Source organism: Ixodes scapularis, unplaced genomic scaffold (genome assembly GCF_016920785.2).
Source record: "Ixodes scapularis isolate PalLabHiFi unplaced genomic scaffold, ASM1692078v2 PGA_scaffold8__174_contigs__length_109621045, whole genome shotgun sequence".
NCBI classification, from domain to species: domain Eukaryota; kingdom Metazoa; phylum Arthropoda; class Arachnida; order Ixodida; family Ixodidae; genus Ixodes; species Ixodes scapularis.
Genome location: NW_024609883.1, coordinates 92,892,645 through 92,916,736, shown reverse-complemented (window position 1 = coordinate 92,916,736; position 24,092 = coordinate 92,892,645). Strand labels below are relative to the sequence as shown.

General features: G+C 42.1%; 1 protein-coding gene and 1 pseudogene across 1 annotated transcript; one reads left to right on the top strand and one right to left on the bottom strand.

Annotated features, from left to right (window-relative positions):
• Positions 1-1,101: 1,101 nt before the first annotated feature.
• On the bottom strand, positions 1,102-9,214 carry LOC115324968. The gene is made up of 4 exons (XM_029985665.2): positions 9,145-9,214; positions 8,327-8,418; positions 3,732-3,833; positions 1,102-1,200 (listed from the first exon to the last, which is right to left on the bottom strand). The coding sequence occupies exons 1-4, from the start codon at positions 9,212-9,214 to the stop codon at positions 1,102-1,104; spliced, it is 363 nt and encodes a 120-aa protein (XP_029841525.2).
• A 12,243-nt stretch (positions 9,215-21,457) lies between these two features.
• Positions 21,458-23,315, top strand: LOC120846573 (annotated as a pseudogene).
• Positions 23,316-24,092: the final 777 nt, after the last annotated feature.

The window sequence follows — 24,092 nt, the reverse complement described above, 5'->3', positions numbered from 1 at the left end:
TAAACTTCAGTTGCCAATCAGCGTTCTGTTCGTTCACTTCTCGTTCTTGTCCCTCGTCTTTTTTGCGCTGTTTCCAAGTTTGCATTATGAACCAAGTAGCCCAACTTCACGCCTTGTCGCTTTATTTTTTATATTTGTCTTTTTGTTGACACTAGGTTTAGTCGTACAATTTTTTTTTTTTTGTATCACGTTTCCTTTATGTAATGCCCGAAAAGGCCTTTAAGGTTAAACTAAATAAATTTACGGGAAAAAGTGACGTTTGTAGTGTAATACAACTTAGTGTTCTTTTATCGATGATACAAGTATCTTTAGACTGTTTATTTATCAAACACCTACTTTTTGGCGAATATCATAAATCTTGCTTTTTAACCGATAAGCGTGTCTGTATTTTATTATAATAGAACCATTGCCTCATTTTGACTAAAGGTTTCCGGGTATTTCCTGTTATATCACAAGCTTTTTTTACAGTGTAAATACCGCAGATACACGGACCCATTTTTCATATTGGGAACGTTCCGAATAAAGTTTAATATTCGTATTCCATTTGACATCCGAATTGTTGGCTATTCGAAACTATTCGATTCGAGTTCAATTCGACTTAAAATTTCGTTATTCGCACACCCCTAATATTTTCTTTCTTTCTTTAAATCCCTTTTGAGCCTTTTTGTGGTCTGCCGAGACCCTGTCCAATCTTTTGTGAAGTAGACACTGTAACATCTTGAATTAAGCATTGTTGTCATTTTGTCCCTTCAGTCACGAACGTTTATGTTTGAAACAATATGCCACGCATACGTTAGCCGGGCAAAATAATAATATAAAATCGATATATTTGAAATATGTTTTACTCCAGAGTTACAAACAGCATTAACTAATTAAACTTAATTCAGATCAAAATAGATGCATGACAACAAAAAAAAAAATCAAAAATACAACAGAATATGCTTGTATCGCGTTACAGCCCAGCCGTTTCTCAACTCGCAGCATGAAGTACTAAAGGCAAGAGATTTTTTTTACAGAAGATCATTTTAAATAATAAAACAAGACGAAGGGCCCATGACATTTCTTTATTTATCGCAGTCATCGTAACCAAAGTTACTTCCTTTAAGAAGCAGTGCACCATTTTCTTTTAATTTTGTTTTTTCTATCCTCCACATCCGCATCCCATTGATAGAGGATGTCTTTTACTTTTTCAGTGCAGTGCTGTAGAGAAATAAAATGCAATTATAGTTTTATAACAATCAGAACACAGATATCAGTGTTCTAAAACAACCTAGTCGTTTTATTAAATTCACGAAATTTTTATACAATAAAATGCGCGATAAAAGGTACTTCCCAAAATAGGCGTTAAAATGTAAATTCTCCAAATGAGACTGGGCTACATGAGAGGAGGTTTAATTTCAGTAGTCAACCAAAAAATATCCTTTTGAGGCACTTGACTATTATATAAAAGGGGCCGTGGCACAATTGCTAGACTTTCACTAAATACCTGAGTGCATTAATCTTTGACATTGACAGTCTACAAAACATGAATTAGTTTTTAATTCCACGTAATGGAAGTCACGAAAAAAATATCATAGAATGACAAGCGGCGTTCACCCCCTCATGTCACGGACAGAATGAACGGTCATATGATCTCGTGCCAATTATATGCTGCCTAATGTTCATCCCAACCGTGCACTGGGGTTGGCAAATCATACTGCATCTGCGGAGCTCCAGACACTGTTAGGGTTCGGCTGTTCCTGCCATTGCAGCGATTTGACAAGAGCCACCAACCAAATACTCATCGAGGCATGAATCGTCACGAGTCTAACCCGAGTGCTCACACAGTGCTTGTGTCCTATCTATGTGCTGCACTTGCATATCGTTGTCACATGATACTCCCGAGGCTACGATAACAATGCTATGCCCATTACTACGTCATTGCGTTTTGCGAGCAAGAAGTACAAAGAAAAATTCTACATGTATCGTTGCAATTACACGGGTACAAAGACGCTTGGTCAGTGGCGTTACGTGCGTGTAACTAAGGTAGCACAAGTGCCAGTAAGCTTGCGTAGAGAGAAAAAGTTGCAACTCAATGGCCGCTCCTTTGTAGCTGATCGCGTTGGTTTAGTGTAATAGTTGTAGAAACAATAAAAAATAGGACAGAACATGGACACCACATTCATCAAACGATGACCTTTTCGTGTTCTATTTAAGTATTTAGTTTTATCCAAGTTGTTCCAAGACCTTCACAAATACTACTATCACTATTTGCTCTTTTTTGCTAAAGTGTCAACCACTGCCAATAATGTCGCTTTGTATACTGTTTCTATTTTTCTTAAAAAAATATATGGCCTTTAGTACTAGTATTATAATGTAATATATTTTGTGATACTAATGATTATAACTAAAAACACGCAGTACAGGTCGTAAATTTTAAGAAGACATTATCATCAATAGGCCGACAGGCGGACAGTGTTTTATGTGGCCATGGCCATCCAATCTATGTCCACCGGTCATTGGCGTGATTGTCACTTGCCTAAACGCGAAACTGAGCGGTTTTAGAAACTTTGGCTGTATCGTCAGGTTTCGGAGTACGTTAAAGGAACTATTTCCACCAGCTGCTGCCTCTTTAGTAGTCGACGGGGTCATGTGAAGAAATTATCATGAATTGGCTAAAAAGTGGATAGTATTTCACGTGGCCACTTCCACCCAATTTATGCCAACCAGTCATTGACGTGATTGTCACTTGCCTAAACGAATAACTGAGAGACTTTAAGAATTTTGGCTGTATTGTCAGGTTTCGGCGTGCGTTAAAAGGAATCTTCCTACCAGCCGATGCCTCTTCAGTGGTCAACGTGATCATGTGACAAAATTTTCATCAATTGGGTCAAAGGCGGACGGTATTGCACGTGGCCACTGCCACCCAATTTATGCCCACCAGTCAATGACGAGACAGTCATTTGCCTAAATGCAAAAGTGACAGCCTTTGGGAATTTTGGCTGTATCGTCAGATTTCGCTGAACGTTAAAAGGACTTTTCCTTTACAGCTGATGCCTCTTTTGTTAGTCGACATGATCATGTGAATTATCATCAATTGGCTGAACGTCGGACGGTATTGCACGTGACAACTGCCACCCATCAATACCCATCTATAATTGACGATATAGACATTTGCCTAAATGCGAAACTGAGAGGCTTTGGCAATTTTTGCTGCGCGTCAGGTTTCGGTGTACGTTAAAGGGCTTCTTCCAGCGATTTGATGCCCCTTTAGTGCCGATATGATCATGTAGAATCGGCTCTTATATCAAAGGCGTTTCGATTTCGTGAGACAAACAGGAAGGATGTTATATAGTTGTTGCACGTTAAAATTATTGTATGCTATGTACCGTCAGTACACTCGATATAGGAAAATATCCGATCAACTGAATAAACATAACAAAGATGACTGACTGCGTCTTGCCCAAGTAATCCGATGGAATAACGCTTATGTTTTGCGAATGTAAAAACGGTACGCGTATTAACTCTGCAAAGAATCAATAAAGAGTCAGTAAGTACCACTTGTGTTATTGCGAAACAAACAACATTGCTAAAGTATTGACAGAGAATTATGGCCTGCCCTTACAAATTAAAAGTGAACGATACATTCAGTAACTTTTTGAAAATACATATAAAACGTGGAAGCTGTTGTATCACGGGTACCCGCCAAGAAAAAAGCGCGAAGGCAGCGAGAACAATTTTTCGTGACTTACAACTTTACCACCGGAGCAAACCCCATATGGCAACGGCAACCTATTTTTGCCTTCTTCATCGCATTTCAGCTCGCATGTGTAAGGGTCATAACCTTCAAAACTCTGCAATGCATTGGCATATAATGTCACAAATAAGAAACTAAAAGTAGTGATATTTCAATAACTGGCATCGCTTGCGTCGATGCCGGTGTAACGGCAGGATCGAGCGCTCGAGCAACATTGACAGCAGAGATGCTCTCTCCCAGCAGCACCCCTATGATCTGTTGTTGCAGAGGCACTGCACGACTTTATTAGCCTCTGGAACAGTTTGCTCATTCTTGCGGCCATCCGAGCCGGCAAGTGAAATAGCCACAGGGGGGATTTTTAGGCGGCGTGACCAGTCTCATGGGGAGAGTACCCAGCCTTTAACTCGCATGACCTTTCCCTTCCCAAAAGTAACTCTTTATTTATCTTCTAAGGTACTTTGATGCGGTTAATTTCACTAACATTTCAAGCCATTCACCCTTTGGCTTCAAGCAAAATTGTGCTTTAATAATCCAAACATAAACAAAATTAGAACAGCCCTTTTCCTGGAACGCGGGGCCATCACTTTCTCGTCCTCCCTATTATATCACCACTAAATCCTGCGTGCGGCTGTTTTGCCTGCCGGAAACACCCGCATAAATCAGTAAACGTGGTGTGTAAAGACGCACGACATCGACGCTGTAAAGGCGCACGACTCGTTCGCAGTTTTAAATTAACACCAAAACATCCAACACCCTTAAGGGTGTACATAAGCTTGTTCAGGGGCTAACAGCCTAAGGGCGTTATAGAAACACGTTTTGGATTCGGGTGAACGTAAAAAAATATGATGCTCAAGATTACAAGCAACAATCATCACTTGCAGTTATAACATGCATAGAAACAGCATATAAAAGCACAATAAATCTCGCACTAGATAGGAATCACAGGAATCTGCTGCACCGCATTAGACACTTATTTACAGGCAAACGTCTCCAGAATTACGAAGGTTACACGTATGTTGCTTTGTTCTCGTCAACATTTCGCGTAATGCATACTTCATCTTAAGCGTGAACACATGTGAGAAAAAATCACGTCGCATCGCACCGCCGCGCGGCGTAAGTATAGAAGCCACCAATGGCAGCAACGGTTCTCAGTGGTTCCGCCGCTGAGCGGTGCGAAGCGACGCGATTCTTGCTCACATGAGTTTCACGCTAAAAGGTACCCTGAGGAGGTTTCTGAGGTCGCCTAAATATGCCAATAGCTCACTCTTTTGCCTCTAAGTATCCTAGAAATTCTTAAATCAAGACAATACGCCGCCAATTTCCATATTAACAAAAACAAAAATCAAAGATCACAACATACCGAGGTCACCTCCGACGATGGAAGGAGCAGGTTCAGAAAACCAGGACCATTGTCAGTCAATAGCAGGCGAAGAATTCTCGCGCCTCCGATTGGTGGAACCGCGGAGTGATATCTCGAATGCGCGTGGCTCGTTGCCCATGCAGCACGGACAACGATTCAACACAGTGAGTGCGCTGAAGAGCTGCCGATCGGACACATCGGACATAAAGAAAGGAACATAGTGCGCTGTTTTTTATGCGATTATTGCAGTAAAATGTTCCCTCTCGGCGAAAAGCTAACATTTTTGGACTGCTCAAGATTATTTCCTTTTATCATCTAAAAAAAAAGCATACATATTTTGTAATAACAGCGTTTGCAATCTCAACATAATGTGGCGTTTTCATTGATTACATGTCGTCCTGGCTGCCGGATGAATGTCCCTCCCGTTGCCTCAGATGATTTCGGTGTGTTCGAACCTCGACTGCTTTTTCAATAGGGAAATCGGCCGCACATCGTACTAATTTATGTACTTCTATAGGATGCTTAAAGCCCGCAGAGTGAGTCATCGCCATACTTAGGCGCCCTCAAAAACCTTCTCAGGGCACCTTTAAGTTTGAGGAATGTATCTCCAAGTAAAGAACATTAGTACAGGCAAACAGTTAATAAAAATCGTCGCTAAAACAAGTGTCATTGCAGCTAACACGCCTAAAAAAGGATGTTCTCTACACTCACTCACTCCATCTATACACGTTTTTGCACACCCTCTTTACTACCTTAAAAAATAAAGGGTGTTCACTGAATACACCACCCTACTTTACAATTAAAAGGTGTCTTCTAGGCCCCCTTGCAACTAGCGGACGTTCGCTGCTTTGGGACACGGAGCATCCGGTCTTCGTGGTGGAGCGGCCGAGCGACGACTCTCGGGGGTACACAATGCAGCAGACAACTGATCCGCGGCATTTCTGCTGCTATAGGCCGCCATCACCTCTGCTAAGACGCTGTTTCGGCTGTTCTTTCTACCACTGCTGTCCTCCAATGCTAGTGCCACAGTACCTAAGTCGTCGAGCTGGTCGAGCGGAAGCTTATATTTGTTGCCCTAGTTTATCAACCGATCAACGACCCCTCCAACAGAATAATAAGCACGCACCGAAATAAGAGTGACATCACACATGTTGATGGCAACTCCGCTCGTTTAGTCGGGACGTGGACACCTCGGAACCGCATCGTATCGCTTCGCCGACTTTCGAACCGCTCCTAACTAGGCTTACAACAGCACAGCATCCCTTTGATATTCTGATAACTTTCGGTTGTCAAGCACTGCAGCTGCAGTCGCTTTCGTGGCTGCGACACAACGCTATCGAAAATATCGAAACTGAAATATTGCGAGGGACTACGGATCAAACGTTTCCGGGGCAAGCGTCGGAGAGAACTTCTCCGGATCGCTTGACGTGCTCCGCCACTTTCCCAAGGATCCGTTGGAGCTGCTCGGTGAGCCCTCCACCGTTTCCAGATAAGCGGCACACGGAGAGATCACGCGCAATTTTCGAATGGCACAGGAATTCCCGTGGCAAGCGCGCGCAGGGCTCTGGTTATTTGCTAGGAAAACGTTGCTTTTAGTGTACGAGTCGATGTAGCCACGCTGACTGTTGTTAGGTGCGCCGTACAGCTTTAGTATAGTGCGCCTCGTGTTACACAACCTGGACTTGTGTGGTGTTATGCTAGTGAAACAACATGCGTGACCCCCTACGGAAAACCGAAAACGATTGAGCACCACAAACTTCAGGCATTCGCTCGTTCAAAATGTGTCAACCATTTTTATAAGGCCAAGTTTACATCCAAAACAAAATCCTTTACAATTATCCTCTACAATTTTCGGTGACGCAATGTGGCGATGCGGGCGAGTTGGTTCATGATTACAACTGGTAGCAGCGCGCAAAAAAAAAAAAGACAAGGACCGAGGGAGCAAATCAACCCTTTGTCTTTGTGTTTTTTGCGCGCTGCTACCAGTTGTATTCAATGACGCATTGCGTAAACGCTCTCTGTTATAGCGTCATTTCTACTTGTGCCAGGTGGGGCGAGTAGTTTCACAAACACGAACGCGGAAGGCATTTGATAGGTTACAACCTATCAAATGCCTTCCGTGTTCGAGTTCTTAAAGTTACTTGCTCCTCGTGGCTCAAGTAAAATAGGCGCTATAACAAAGAGCTTTTACGCGAAGCGTCATTAGATTGGTAACATTGTGAGTATTTTACAAAATATTACGGGTTTTCATACCTGACATACGCTTAATTGCAAAAGCATTAACTGTCCTGTGGAGTGAACCGGCGTTATCAGCTTTTGAAGCCGCGAAAAACGGCACCTACTTTTCCCTGTCCCATGGAGCGAAGCCTGTAGTCTGTAGCAGCGAAGCAAGGAATAAATTCCCATTGGTTGCGACGCGTCATATCAGATGCTTCGTCACGGAAGCTAGCGGGGCCGCTCAATGTCAAAACGGGCGCGCCTCAGAAAAAAATAGCACACTAAGAAAAGCACAACAACGCAGATGCCAGGTCACGGAAGCCATGGAGCCGAGGGGAAAGGGGGGGGGGGGGGGGGGGGGCGCTTGTTTTGTGGGGAAAGCGTGATGTCACCACCGGAACGCAGTGTGAAAATGGAAGCCGCGGCGCGTAGTCTTTTTAAGCGCGAAACATGTACGACGAAACCGTCCGATCCGACGTCCGACCGCGCAATACGACGGTCTGAGGCGAGGGTTTTCAACGCTCTCCGATGCTACGAAAACTCTCGCCCCCCAAGGTCATTCCGGCAGTCCGCACGTCGGATCGGAAGGTTTCGTCGTACATGTGTTTCGCGCTTTAGAGCGCAGCTCTTTGACGCCCGTTTCCGGCTTGAGCGGCGTCGCCGTCGCCGTCGGCGTAACCGCGCGGTGCATTATGGGATATGTCTAATAATGCAACGCGCGGGACTCGTGACGTCACGAGGATCACGTGACCTCATGAGGGTCACGTGAATTCACGTGACCTCACGTCACGCGTTGTATTATGGGGAACGTCCTTTCTCCCTCCCCCTTCTCCTCCCTCCTCCTCCTTGAGAGCTGCGCTCTAATTTTGCATTACAGAGATTTGTAAACGTCTTTCTTTTTTTTCTGCTTAAACTATTAGTCTTCTCATTATAAGAACTAGGCAGTCACACAAAATTACCTAAAAAAAATTTTAATTTACACTTGATTGTTTTCTATGCCTTCAAAAACTTACATCAAATCCTTCGCGTGTGCATTCTGTCATTCCGTTTTGAATGATAAGCTGTACGCAGTCGATCTGACCTTCAGTAGCAGACAAAAACGCCCCTGAAAACGGGGGCAAAAAGATCTGGTGTTAAGGCACTACTTCGCTGGGTCATGGCAGCAGCCCATTTTAGGCATAAATGAACTAAACATTTTTATTTATTTTATTTTCTTATTCTCTCTTACTTTTCTTTTCAACCCCTGAGTTTACTTACATACAGATGCTAAAAACGCATTCCACTTTTTATTGACACTGTATAAATAATGATTGGTTTGGAACTGTCTCCTCGATTCGATCAACATATTACTGATATTATTTTATATTAAGAATGTTCTAGCCTCTTGTACAATTCGTAATTGTTTTTGTTAAGTGAACTCTTTGTTATTGTACAAAATTTTGAATATTTCAAATAAAAGCTTCCAGAAACTCAATACCTAGAGGATCGCGACCGCTTCTTTGTAACCTCAAGATAATACAATTTCTTGAACGGGTACAATATATGAAAGATGAGCACTTCAAGAGTGAAGCGTGTGTGACGCTTTTGAATGGCATGTGATGCACTGACTTCCTTTGTGTCATATTGATATTGCACACTGCCTGTTACTACCTCGTCAGGCACCTGACGTTCTAAAGCATTGCTTCATATAACAAACGACGTTCAAACAGCACCGGTGGCAACCAATCACAAATGTCTTAAATTGAAAAAAAAAAACGGACTAAACATTCTGAGAGAGAACTTTAAGAAAGTATAGTATATATTATATTCATATTTCTTTGCTTCGACTTACCACTTTGAAGTGCCGGTAGAATAAGAATCACGGCGCAAAGCACGAGCTGCATTTTGCTTAACGGCAACATCCTCCTAAAAGTGTAACAATTACATAAATATAACCTCGAAACTCGGCAATGCAATTGTTTCGCAAAATATAGTGGGAAAGGTTTAAGGTCGCTTAAATGACGCGTTGAACAACAGATGTATGCATAGTTTGGGGAATAGGTTGAAGTCTACGTCCGGTTAATCCTACACAAATGCCCGCTACACAATTAAACTATCACAAAAACATTGCGAATACAAACGAATATTAGTACACTTGCAAAATAAATAAAACTCATTTGAAAAAACAATGTACACCCGTAGTACCCAGGGAAGACCGAAAGTCACGTGATACAAAATTGATGTTGTGAACCTGTTTTAAAACAAAGAACCAGGTACAGAAAGATCGAAACATATTTATAAACTTTTACGTAGATGGTTTTTGAGAATGCCAATACCAATTTTGAGTTCATAATTGTTTTAAGCAAGAAGAAAACCAACTAAATATTAAGGTGCGACTAGCAAACTTGACAGCACGCAAAATCTTGCTCACAACATGGATTTTCCAATGCTCTGACGTATTACTCTTGAAAACATTTTTTTTTTTTCAAATGGTACACCGTAACATAGGTTCAACGTGACATAAACCACGAGACAGCAGGTAAAAAAACTAAGCAAAGAATGAAACGTTTCACGTTTGTGTCGTTTGTTTTACCTGCAGTATCGGGGTTTTGGACATGATCAGTATACACCAACTCGTTTGCGCTCTTGCATTCAGTTCATTAATATAACATGCCCTTTTAATTCCTCGACCATTTGAGATAACCGCCTAAAGAGATATGGCGTGTTAGTGCGCAACCTTTACTGTGTTGTTAGAGGCCTAATTATTCTTTTTTAAATCAATGGAAACGAGTATCCCCGAAAACGGGAGGAATAACACGATAACCTAGCTCAAAAAGACCTTCACAGCAGTCCGTTATTCAAACAAAGTTTGTTATAAATACAATATAACGAGCGTATACATTGAACTCCAGGCGCCTCTAACAGCGCGGTGTTCCGACAAAAGCTAATACAAAAGTGTAGGAACTTCGAGGAGAACTTACGTAAGGCTTTGTTGCTTCAAGAAACTTGATGGGGCGATCGCTAGTCTGAGGTTGTGGGAAGTTTGCTGCCTTATTTATATCCCAGGTTGTAGGCGTGTTCCTCGCAACGGACGATTCCGTGAGAATATTCTCGCCAATGGTAGCTTTGGAAGCAGGCGGGAGGAGACAAAGAGTGCATCTGTAAACCTTGCCCTTATACTCGATTCGAAGAGCATTGTCCCACCCTTGAAAAAGAACGTGCAACTACTGTGCAGTTAACAATAACCTTTTTTATCGCAGTTTATACCCTCGTGAAGTTCTATGACCGTGTTTACTCCTTCGAATATTTTTTCGGGACAAGAGTACGACTCACCTCTAAAGCATGATATTCTAGGCTGCGTGCACCACCTAGAGGTGGCGACTATGCAAGGGTTTTGTCTTACAAAATTGTTTGTTATCGCTAGAGAGGCCCTTTGTGGTCTTTGAGATAAAGCCGTATCACGCAGTGGAGTCTAGTCCGTTTTACTTCGAGTCCCATCACAGACCACGCTGCAACCCTATGTAGCCAACCAAGCAGCTCCCAAAGTGCAACGCTTATCGTTCTTACACTTTTCTTATAACCGACAAGACCAATCACGCGGAGTGAATGCCTCCATAATCCTGCCCTTATTTCGGTGCGTGATTGAGTTAGCCATTGATTGCAACCCCGCAAAAGCAGCGAGAGCAGTAATCGTGCAATTTCGGCGTGGCTTGATTGGCTACTTGAAATCCAGACATCGGCTACAGTCGAACTTGAAGGGAAACGGAGCATAATGGGATACACACTGCCAACCAGTTTTGTGCTGCTGCCCCAAGGCACCAAGCAGTGAGCATGATCTGGAAGGGAAACAATTTAAGCTTGCGAGGAATATGGTGCAAACGATCACTGAGGCTGTTCTCACCACCAGATAAAAATCATTTGTTTCCCTTACGCACCGACGAAGCGGTACCGAAATGAATGCCATGGATAAAGGCCAGCTGGCTAGGCTCGTAAAGGTCCGATTTCGCTTTAGGAAGAAACGCTAAGTTTCTTGAAATATATGCAATGTAGGCGGTGTTCGTATAGTTTGGAAGCAATTTGTGAAGTTACTGCCGGTAAAAATTGTGTGGAACAAAAATTAAAGAAGAATACTATTGAAGGGTTACGTCTGATCAAGTTATGTATTAGACGTACTAGACCCCCTAAAATCATTGACGAGTGTGCTAAGTTATTAGACGCCCAGAATTTGGTCTTTAACCCAGAAAGATCAATGTTTGATTCCCATCGAAACCAGGTTCTATTATTAATTGCTATTTTGCTTTTACGATAACTTTATTATACCCTCTTGCAATTTTTACACTATTGAGTAATTAAACACGTTTTTTGTTTGTTTATTCCTCGTCGCTCCTTCACCGACCTAACGCCAACGACTTGACAGGTGCCAAAGAAGGATAGTCGAAATGAACATCCCTTCCGCTTGATTCAGGGGTAAAAACTAGGTAAGTAAAATGCACTTATAAGATGTTACTTGTTCCCACAAAAATGCCACGACACCCCCCCTCCCCCCCCCCCCCCCCCGGCCCCTCAATGCAAGGAGAAAACAACAAAAAAAAAACTGAGATTTTTATTGATTCGGTCGTCACTGAGTTGCAAAAAAAAAAAAAAACGTTCAAAGCTCGTTCTGTTTTTTTTTTTTACTATGCTATGGTATAACAATTACAGATTATTAGAATTCCTTATGATTTAATCGTAACTAAGTTGCAAGAAACAAACAGTACAAAATCTATTCAGGTTTTCTCTCCTTTTTGCATCTCCCTTACAATTTGATCATTACAGATTCAATTAAATATTTTTTTTTCTGATTTGTGTGCTTACGTGATGATGAGTGTCTCTGTGTGCCAGCCAAGTATTCACTTCTCTTTTGTCGCAAACCAAGAGGAAGACGTAGAGGCCTCCTAGTTATCATGCTGTTCACCAGTCAATCCTCCGGCGTTTTTTCGGAGGAGGAACCACGAATAAAAAATTAAAAACTTGTTTAAAGACCGGGTAGCATGGTTGGGCAATATCGCGATGTAAATGTATTGTGATGGTATTTTAGAAATAGTTTTCGTATTTATATTTTTGTATCGCGACACAATTTTTTATTCACTGTTAGTATTTTTATATCGAAATACATTTTTATCGTATTTCTTGCATCGCGATAAAATACCGGGCCAATGTATCTCGTTACAGTGTTCGAGAAATGAGTGACCCCAATCAAAAGCTCAAGAGACTCTTTCCTATCTTTTTTTCGTGTTTCAGGGCGGTAGGAGGTACAGTAAATAGGACCCTAAAGCTTTGTTATCAAGCAGACCGAGGTTTGTTTCAAACATTAGGCCCCCGAAATTGCTGACTCCCTTCCCTATTTTCCAGATAGAACATATGTCTTCCGGGGTGCTTCAGTTGGCCAACTATTTTTGCCGAATCAAAACGTTGAAGGCACTGTGTGTACGAAGTTTACGAGGGCACATTGCACTTCCAATCCAATTTACTAGAGCGAGTCTAAAGTTTCATTCTTCAGATCAAATAAAAGAATCCCATTTCATTCCAAGGCACCCTCTTGAAATGACTGGAGAAAAGGTACCGACATTGGAGTTGAGGGTGCTGACCTCTTCCGGATATTTTAATATATATAAAACGAATTTAGAGGTTTATGTGATATTGGTTCAAAACATTCAATATATCTAAAGAAGAACTGCACTGCATTCTAGGTGAAAAGTATTTTAAATTCATTAAAGACCCGCTTAGTTCCCACAGCTTCATGTTAAAAGAAAAGCGACAATTTTATGCGAAAAGAATTTGGGCTCGAGAATGCCAGAATTTAACTTCAATCTTTACCTCAAGGTTAATACGAGTTTGTTTTCACTGGAGGATTCCTTTTTTGCCTTAGAAGTACAAACCCTGGTCAACGAAGCCTACATATCATTACCTCCAAGCGAGGTCTTACTATATATAAAGAAAAGAATATTTGCATGGTGTAATAATTTTCCACTGTAAAGGCGGTCTTCGTTTGTTTTAATATGAACCCGTGTTCGTTGACACTTATGGATAAAGTTCCGTGTTTTCGGATAAATCCGAAAAACTCCCAAAAACACTCGGTGGTAAAATTTCGATCACTTCGGATTTATCCGATAAACTCCAAATTTTCGTGCCAATGCCCCCCTCCCCTCCTTTTTCCAAAAAAAAGAAAAAGCTTAGTCAAGACGGTAATTTACAATTAAGTTTAATCAGTGCACAGGGCAAATAGTCCCCGAAAAATGACACCAGAGTTATCGTTGAAATCTCGGATTCGGATCATTAACAAAAAGGATCTTACCACTTATCTCGTCAAGGTACAGGAAAACATGTCATTGTACTTTCAAGTTACGACAAAGGCCTCTGTATTGGTTTCTACTTTTGGCCATACTGTTTGTGCTTTAAAGGGAGGTAGAAGTCGTGGTTTTGTAACAGTAAGAGCTATGGAGCATAGAGATTGCATAAAATTGGGAAGAGGAGCAGTTGAAACTTACCTATTACATCCTTTACCACTCCATCTCACGCAGCCGCTGGGTAGCATGGAATAGGATGGGATGAATACGTACTTCCCAGGAACTACCTCCGGGAGTTTATTTTTATGGTGTTGATGTTTATCGAAGTAACACATGTGTGCAACTATTGCCGTAGGACAAATTAGTATTGCCAATGGCAATAACACCAACACCAAATCCAGTTAAAGAAATATTAATTGATACAAGCGCGTTTTATTTTTCTTTATCTAGCATACGTTTACACCCGGATATTATTTATTTCTTTTTCATAGGAAACACTGCGCAATTAAGCTCCGAATTTCGGAGATTTCGGAATCAAATGAAAAATAAATTCCGAAAAACACCTTCCAAATTTGAAGAAAAATGAACTCTGAAAACACCGAATCCTACTTATGGAACGCTTAACATAACTCTGAGCCCAAATCGGCAGCAACTGACCGACGAGCTCTTTAAAAAACTTCTTCTCATCAAATGTAGTCGAGCGTAGCAGCAAAGTTGTGTATTAACTCTTAACTCTTGTTTGGTATGGCTTCCATATTAAAAAAATGAAAATATGTGTCAAAAGGTCGTTTCATTTTTTTTTTAAATACATTTTTTTTTTTGCCGTTAACACGAGAGTTTCCATCGTACAAAGCTGTTTTTAGACAAGAGTGTGTGCGAGTATTACTGCCCCTGCAAAATTAGAATTCCTGTATTTTTATTTTTTTTGTAAATCCAAATACTTTTCTATTTTTCAAGTTTAATTCTGATATGTATCGCGATACTTTAGTACGGCTGTATTTCAGTATCACTATTTTAGCTGTCTTCGGTAAGTACCCCAGTATATGTATTCCCAAATACATTTTAGAGTATCTCTGGCCAACCCTGCCTGGTAGTACCTAATCTGAAAAGAAAAATGCATTTTAAAAAATTCTGGTTTCAATAGGAATGTAATTTAGAGATTTCAGAGCCGGAAAAATCTTTGAGCAACGTACCACTCGGCCAGAGGGGGCCAAATTACTTTTTCTTTGTAATTAAACGACACTGCTAATTACTTTGCCTGAGACAACTGAAATGTAACTTATTTACTTTAAAAATTACCACAACAAGAAATGCTTAATACAATTACAAATTATTGCCAAAAGTACTACTCACTTTCTAATTTCTTTTTAATTTCTTATACAAAAATCAATTATTACTTTCTTGCTACATATATTTTTATTTATTTTATAAACATTTTTATTGCATACGCCGCTGTTTATAGTCTGATACACCAAGATTAAAGCATGGCTAGGCTTGCCGTGAGGATACAGAGGCGAGTTTTGGAGGTGACAGGCCCGGTAGTATATTTTGGGATAGCTCATCGAATCTAGATGATTCGCTTGAACGTGACCGTTGGTTTAGGTGGAAAAAATACGCTTGCCTGAGCACTTCGTTTCGCGTTCCCCAGAATGCCTCCTAAAGAAAAAAAAAAAGGGATCCTCAACTGCCCAGTCGGTTGTTACGAAATAAAAGCGACCTCCTTATTGTCACAATAGAAGGCGAAACGTATGGTTTCTGGTTGCATTACCTCACCTTTTATTTGTTTGTTGTCTCAATCCTGAGAATCCTGTTCTCTGAAGTGCACGCGCTCTTTGCTTGTCATATTTCGGTCATCAACCTCACGAGAAGTGCGTCATGGCTATTTCGAAAACGAAGCCTTTTAGAGGCCTGGTTCCATTTCAAGCTTTTTTTTATTATTAATATTTCTTTTTACATACAGCATTGTATTTTTTAGCACTCGTGCACTTTTTGTCACCGGGTTCCAATGACCTAACCCTTTTTCTCCTTCAACACGTGTCCATGAGTCACATACTGTTTGTTTTATTGTTTAATATTTTCTTTTTTCAGCTGCTGTTCAAGATGATTATTTGAGCGCAAATATTGCCGGTGGTTTATATATGTACACGAAAATACGCCTAAAACAAAACAAAATATTTAACTATCATTATCTTTACCAGCATAACCTACTTCATTACATTACTAAATTTCCTACGCCAATAAGTAATGAATTATATTACTAATTCCTTCAAAAAGTAATTAAATTACTGTAATTCCATCACTCATGTCACTGCATAAATCCCCTCATTAAGAGTAATCGTCGATTATTCATTTTTATGAATTATGATTTCTAACTATCTTTACCGCCAGGAACGTTACAGGCCGCTCGTAAAATACGGGTACGCGGTTCATATCGTTTAAATTTCAAGCCTCCTCGCGCTTTGTCCTGGGGACGCAATCAAAAACTTCTTAAACCGGAGTCACAATGCTTATACATCGTATTCAAAAGGCAATCTGCATACTGATTCAAAAGCGAGTCACTGCGAGATATGTACTTATAATGCCCCAGGTCATTGAGTTGAAGGAAAAATTGGGTAGGCAGCATTCGAACCACGGATGTTGCGGTGTCTCCCGGGGGGGGGAGGGGGGGGGGGGGGCAGGCAGGCTGAGAAAAGTAGATTGTTGGGCTAGTTGGTTTTGGAACTTGGAATGCATTTTAGCGCTCAAAAAATAAGGACACAGAGGCGAGAAACAGACAGCACAGTGCGCTACTAACAACTGATTTTATTACATGAAACGACACCATTTTATACGATCCGAGTTTCTGATTTCGCTCCACCACTAGCCAACCCAATGCCAGGCCGCGTCATTGAGGAACGGACGCTCCTTGTCCAATAAATCAATTGAGGCCACGCTGACACCATGCTGCCCCACCCTTCTTAATCTCATCTGCCTCGACTATCTCCCTCACAGGTTTTTCCTTGTGCCGTACCAGAATCTTGCTCTCGAAAAACAACGGCACACACTTGCAGCTTTGACAAGATCCGACAGATGACCGTCCTGATAATTTCCTACTTTAAGTTCGTGTTCCCTCAGCCTATCATTAACACACCTACTGGTCTGACCTATATACTTGTTTCCGCATGATAAGGGGATCTGATATACTACTCCCTCCGCACATTCAACGTGTGTTTCACCGCGCAGCCAGAAGGGGCCTTACGAAAAGGATCTGTCATCCTACATAATCTACTAAGTTTGTTTGGTGCGGAAAACACTACTTTTACGTTTGATCTATTGGCCACCTTTTTCAAGCCATGCGCCGTTTTGTGAATGTACGCATAGTTTGAAAAACCTCACCACCAATTCAATTTCCCCCCAAAATTTAGTGGGGAAACTGTTACTTTCTATAATGCAACACGCGCGGTTACGCCGACGCCGATGCCGCTCAACCTGGAAACGGGCGCCTAAAGGCCGACCCATCTAGGGCGTATTCTCGAGAAATTTACTCGCGTTTAAGCGGGCCTAGTCATGGCATTTGGCGGGCGCTTTTTTGCACAGAATGGAAGAGGCGAAGGTCGCCAAACCCTACATGGCACTTTTTCAAAGACGTCTTCTCGGCGTTTGGTGCAGTGTAGCCCAACTCACGTTTTTCATGAAAGAAGGGGAAATGTAGATCGGCTGATATTATTGAGTTCCGCAAGGGTACGGAACTAACTAAATGTTAATCAACCACGAAAGCCTAATTTGCTAACGCCCGTTTTTAGATTTTCCTTGCAATGGCCAAGTTGCTAACAAGTCCCGGCAGGAAAACGGCCGATATTTCTGCTTAAACCTCTTCCTTTTATAATTTTTTCACATCGCCCGCAACACCAGAGGATATTTTCTTCAGTCTCAGCCATTCACCGCTCGCTCCAAAGAGATCAATCGATTTGGTACAGTTCTCAAACAAGCCGTCGAAATCGCCATGCGAGCTCCCATTTCCACGGCTTAGTCAAGCCAACCAGCCGGCCGCATATAGCCGATCCTCGAGCAACTTCCGGCTCTGAATTCGGGAGCTGATTGGCCGGCACCGCGCCGTCCAATTCCGGATACGCCACGCCGAAATACGCTGAAATGCCGAGATCTGTCTTGGTCGGATCGCCGAATACGCGCGTATTTGCGCCGACCTCGACGTCGAGGAAGCGCTCGCCCCGATGCCCGCTATACGTCGGGATTACGTATCCCCCGAAACGCCCGTAGATGCGTCGCAAATACGCCCTATGGGGTTCGGCCTCAAGAGCTGCGCTCTACAAATCTGCAGAAGGCATAGTGGGCGCATCTTCACGACTACGTATTTCAGCCACCTTGTCCATATACCTGAAAACGACTTAACATAAGTCCGGAGAAATATATTGATGGTCATTGATTTTTTATAACATTTTCACCACTTACTAAATACCCACCATTGAGTATGTCTGCGAAATATGGAATCAAATAAGATATTAATTTTCTATCGAGAAAATCACCTTTAAATTGCGCGTACACCTCCAAATCACTTGCTGCAGCTCTACAGGCAACAAGTAGCACTTTGACGTCAAACGTTGTATCCGAGAGCGGGTATACAAACATCTGTGGTTTTGCCAATTGCGTCTGGTTTAGTCTGTTTGCGGCATGCGGAATCGGTTGTTTGCTGTGGAGTGCAAAAACACCACAAAGAAATACAGCAGAGTGGCATCTTATTGGTTTCCGACCGAGAAGTCGGAAACCAATAAGATGTCAGTCTGCTGCGGCGGGCAGAGGTAGTCAAGCAGCGTGTGAGTTGCTTTTTTTTCTCTGCCTTCTTTCTCTGATTCAGGGATCAATAAAGAAATTGAATTTGAATTTGAAAAAATCTCTGCGACAGAAGTGGGGCTGACCAGCTTGATGCGAACGCGGGCTCCTAGGTTTAGTGTCGTGCTAGAAATCAGTTTACACCCTGCTAACAAATAAAGCCATTCGCCTCCGACGCGGCATTTGCGTCCACATGTCGGCAGATCGCCATTGCAGCCCCCACGGGAGGTCCCCTGGAAGGCGATGCAGGCGGATCGAATGCGAACGGCCAATCGCCTGAAATCTGGTCCTGAAAGTCTTAAAACATTTCCTGGTCGTTCCTTGACAAGCTCGATGAATCGTAGTTCATAATTTCCCACGGACGATAGCGACGGCCTTCTGATTGCTTCTGACGCCGAAGGAAACAGGCTCAGGCTGCCCATGTGCTGATGTTTATACAGCATCTGACGCCACAACAATATGGTGAAACAGTAAAGTTGTAGGCTAGTTGCACATGATGTTCCCGCTCACGGATTACGCGGCGACGCTTTCAGAGGGGCTCGCGGAAATGCCCCACCGACACGCAGCCCTGACGTACCGCCGCTGCGCTGGCGCTGTCATTGGCAGGGCGCATGCGCTGACGGTCCACTCAAATATGGTTCTTACGCACCGGATTGCCCACGCCTTGTGTGAGAACTGCGCGTTTGGACATACGTCGTGTGGGCTTGTGAACAGCGCGTTGACCACAGCAGGGTGTCTCTTTCAAACGCCCGGTGTCCATGCACGCCCTCGTTACTTTTTGCCATGCTCTGGCGTCGCATGCTTGCTCGAGGCCACGGTGTAAGATAATGCTCTTCAGGTGAGGACAGCGCGCTGCTCCTCGCGCAGTGCAGATAAAGTTCGCTTTTCACTCTCTCTCTTTCTCTCTCTCACTATGCTTTCAAGCGGCGCCGGCAGATGACTTGTCGACCCATGGGCACGGCAAAAGACGGCTCGTGCCGCCTCATGCTCCACACGCGCAGAGCTCCAGCGAGGTTGTCGCTCGTGCAGAAAGACCACGGTGTACCGGGGTATCATGGCAACGAGATCATTTTTTTCGCTCTCACACAGTTTCGCCGTTTGGCCGCCGGCGACACTGTCTGCCGCTGGCACGGTGGCCGCGGAATGATGCAGCCTTTCGGATGCCCGTCGAAGGAACGCTATCTGATTCCTCGCGCCGCGTGTTTAGCCCCGCCGTGTCCTCACCTAAGAAGTGTATCTTACACCATGCTCGAGGCTCGCAAGCCGTCCAAGCGTTCTTGGGGGAGAAAGAACTGGAGTCTATTGGGCAGGAGATCGAACAATGGGGGGCGCTTTATTGAACTTGTTACCCCCACAGCCCGGCGTTTACACAGCATAAAAAAGAAATTGAATCTCGCCTAGCACGGTCTGGGGTGCTATGTTGCGCTTTTTGCACTCCCAGGAGACTTGGAAGAGGGACGTGACGTCAACGATACACCAAACGCAGATTGGATGTTGACAGAAGAAAACGAAATCAACACCCAATCTGCGTTTGCTGTGTCGTTGACGTCACTTCCCTCTCCCTAGTCTCCTGGGAGTACAAAAAGCGCAACATAGCCCCCCAGGTTACGCTGGAACCTGAGCAACGTTTTTTCGCCATTGCAGTTTGCGGCAGTGCTGTTCTTCAACCCTCACCGTTGCGACAGCTTCGGTCTGAGTCATCTCCGGTGCTGGATTTCTGTTTGCCCGGCGTCGTTTGTGGCGAAGCATTATCACGGCGAGGGAATCAGCTGCCTGCATCAGTGTACGCCGACCTGTTCGAGCGGTGATTGGTCCGATGCCATTGACCTCGGCTGCATTGACAATATAAAGACAGCGTTTCTCGGCCCTGAGGGACACAGCGGCAGTGGCAGCACGTTACGCTGGAACCTAAGCAACGTTTTTTCGCCATTGCAGGTTGGTACTATTTTGCTTTGTACAAACTGATATTTATCTTTACCATCTGCTGCTGCTGCTGCTTCTGCTGCTGTTTCCGCTGGAATTCTTGCTGTTATTTCTTGCTGTGTTGCGATGCTTGACAGATGCTTCAACATGGCGGATGACTCGAAAGATATAAGTCTACATTGCAGTCTCGCCTCTCAGGAAAAAGGCTCGCAAATCACATGCGTAGAGTGCCACTACTCTCACCATATAGGCACTTGTTCTGGCGTTCCGGAAGAGTCACGTGTTGCTTCACGTAAAACCTGGCGCTGCCAGACATGTAAAACAGCCAAGTCTCGAGGCAGTCAGGGCAGCAAACAAAACAAAGATCTAGATGTAGCTGCTATGCTGGTCAGCATGAACGCCAAACTAGACACCCTATTAAACTTGAAAGAAACAGTGGATGCCATGGAACAATCAATTCAACACATTTCGGCGAAATATGATGCAGTGCTGAAGCAAATGGATGAACACGACGGGGAATAAAAAGCTTAAAGAAAAGGGTGACGCAATTAGAAAAAGCGGAACAAACAGCGGAGATTGACAGGTTAAAACGAAAAGCTCACGACCTTGAATGGAGGAGCCGCAGGCAAAACCTTGAAATACACGGGATCTCCATGAGCGAACAGGGAAACCTTTTGGCTAAGATAAATGACCTTGCAAAGCAACTGGAAGTGCCCGACTTGACAGCAGATCAAATCATGGCTATGCATCGGCTACCCTCGCGCACTGATAAGATACCCGGAATTTTGGTTCGCTTTTCAAATCAAGCAACTCGGGATCTGTGGCTCGAGAAACGAGTGAACTTAAAGCGACTTCGTAGCAAAGCGTACATCTTGGAAAACTTAACAAACCAGGATAAAACACTTCTTTAGGAAACCAGAGAATGGGCAAAGGCAAGACGATACCAATACGTTTGGTACAAACATGGAAAAGTACTGGTAAGGGAAAAGGATGGGGCACAAGCACATGTAGTGAAAACTCTAGATGACTTGCAAACACTTGAGTAGTTTTTCGCTGCTGGTAGTTTTGTTTATTTTTCCTTTTTTTGCTATGAATGACAAGACTCTTTCGTTAAGAAGTGAAATCGAATTTGTTTTCAAGAACCAACCAAAGGTGCCACTTTCTTTCTTTCACCTAAATGTGCAATCGATACGGAATAAAGTTGATGACTTAAACATATTTTTGGATGGTTTTAATTTTCTTTTTGATGTTAGTGAAACATGATATAAAAATACCGAAGAAATAGATAGGCTTGAGAATTACGAAATATTTAGTGCAAACAGAACCAATAAAGTAGGAGGCGGAGTATGTATACATGTAAAAAGAGGTTTTGAGTGCACACTTATAAGTGACTTTACAGCTATTACAAGCGATTATGAAATACTAACTTTACAACACGCAAAAACTGTTTTTTCTGTTGTCTATCGCCCGCCAAGTGGTAATATCTCCTCCTTTTCAGAGTTTCTCGACGTGTATTTTAAGTTTCTTGGTGAAAACAAATTGACTGTCTGTTTCGGAGGTGATTTTAACATAGACATGCTTGCGTCGTCCTCACATAAAACTGAACTGCTGACTTTATACCAGTCATACGGACTCTTCAGCGTTATATCCCAGCCTACTCGCATTACACCCCGAAATACGGCGTTGTTGGATTTATTTTTAACAAATATTTCAGAATCGGACGTAATTGCTGGAGTGGTTGGGGAAACTACTAGTGACCACCTTCCAATATATATGCTTGCAAATGTAGACTACAGCTCCAAAAAAATATATGATCAGATTTATTTTAGGAATATAAGCGCTAAAAACCTTGATCTTTTTGAACAACAGATAAGTTCCGAAGTCTGGAGTGCGGTGCTGTCTGGCGTGTCTGCTGACGAAGCATTTAATTGTTTTCTTGAAAGGTTTAAAATGATATATGACCGCTGCTTTCCTTATGAATTGCATAGGGTTCCTCGAAAGTCTCGTAAAACCTGGGTTACACCCGAAATAAAAAAAAAATGATAAATAAGAAAAATAATCTGTACCACAGATTCGTGCACACTAAAGATGTCAACATCTTGGTTGCATTTAAGAAACTTAGAAATCAATTAACAAAAACTTTAAGGCAGGCTCAACGCGTGTATTTCAATAATTTATTTAAATATGACAAGAGATCCGAGGTAGTATGGAAAAAAAGTAAATGCGTTAATAAAACAAGGGTGGCATGCAGATAAAGTAACGGAAATAAAAATCGAAGGCATCGTTGTAAAAGGGGCTGCTTTGGCCAAAAAGTTTAGTGATCATTTTGATACACTTTTCCAGAGTGTACACTGTGCGGATGCCGTTAGGTATGCCCAGAAGGTTTCACATAGTATGTTTCTGTTTTCAACTGACGAACATGAAGTATTTTCTGTTTTTCAAAGCTTAAAAAATAGTAACAGCTCCGATATATATGATTTTCAAATTAAGCCTATTAAGCATGTTTCGCGGTGGATTGTTCCTTGTTTAACATATATTTTTAATCTAGCAATTGAGAACGGAACTTCTCCGCAAAAGATGCAGGTAGCAAAGGTATCTGTGCTATATAAAGCTGGAGATAAAAACAACCTCGAAAATTGTAGACCGATTTCTGTCTTGCCGATGTTTTCAAAAGCTCTAGAAAAAATAATACATCACAGGTTGTATAGTTTCTGCGAAAAGTTTTCTATTTTAACGCCCTGTCAATACGGATTTAGGAGGGGTTTCTCTACCGAACTTGCCTTGTTAAAACAAAAGGAATTAATTTTAAACAATATTGAAAAAAAGTTATTAACACTCGGAGTATTCATAGATTTTTCAAAGGCGTTCGACCGCATTAATCATGACACGTTACTTCAAAAGCTGCATATCTATGGCGTTCGTGGCGTTGCTCTGGATATGATTAGAAGTTATCTTAGTTATCGGTACCAGTGTGTTGAAATAAATAAAAAAAACAATCGGATCTTAGGAAATAGACTGCCGGCGTACCGCTAGGAAGCATTTTGGGACCACTCCTTTTTAATCTATACATAAATGACATCGTAAATATTGATCAAAATGTGAGTCTCATTATTTAAGCTGATGATACCAGTATATTCTTTTCAGGTGATGATACTGATCAAATTATAAGTGCCGCAAATATTTTTTTTGGAAAAGTTAAAAGGCTGGACAAATTCAAATTCATTAAAAATAAATGGAAGTAAGACAAAAGCCGTAATATTTAGATCACGAAATACAAACTGTCTCTATACGTCCATTCTTTCTCTTGGAACACACTGTATAGATATAGTTGAAAGCGTAAAAGTTCTCGGAATTACATTTAATCAATACATGTCATGGGACGAAACTGTACAACCGACATGTCAAAAATTATCAAGAGTTGTAGGTATTATGTACAAATATCGCCACATCCTCCCGATCTCGGTTATGCTCCTTATATATAATTCCCTTTTCTACTCAAAATATAATTATTGCTTCTTGGTATGGGGAAATACGACCACTATGAACATAAAACTGCTACATACTCTACAAAAAAAAAGCGGTTCGTATTATATGTAATACTGAGTATAATAGTCATACTAGTCCATTATTTATTAAATTGAATATTCTACAGATTCCTAATCAGTATTATAAACTTTTTATTGCATTGAAAAGATCTTTTTGCCAAAAAGAAAATATATTCATA

Excerpts from the sequence above, each read along its gene's own strand:
- LOC115324968 (XM_029985665.2), bottom strand. The coding sequence starts at position 9,214 with ATGTTGCCGTTAAGCAAAATGCAGCTCGTGCTTTGCGCCGTGATTCTT. Across the intron at positions 8,419-9,144 it reads TCTACCGGCACTTCAAAGTG|GGGCGTTTTTGTCTGCTACT; the intron begins GTAAGTCGAAGC and ends CCCCGTTTTCAG. Across the intron at positions 1,201-3,731 it reads TTTGCTCCGGTGGTAAAGTT|CACTGCACTGAAAAAGTAAA; the intron begins GTAAGTCACGAA and ends ATTTCTCTACAG.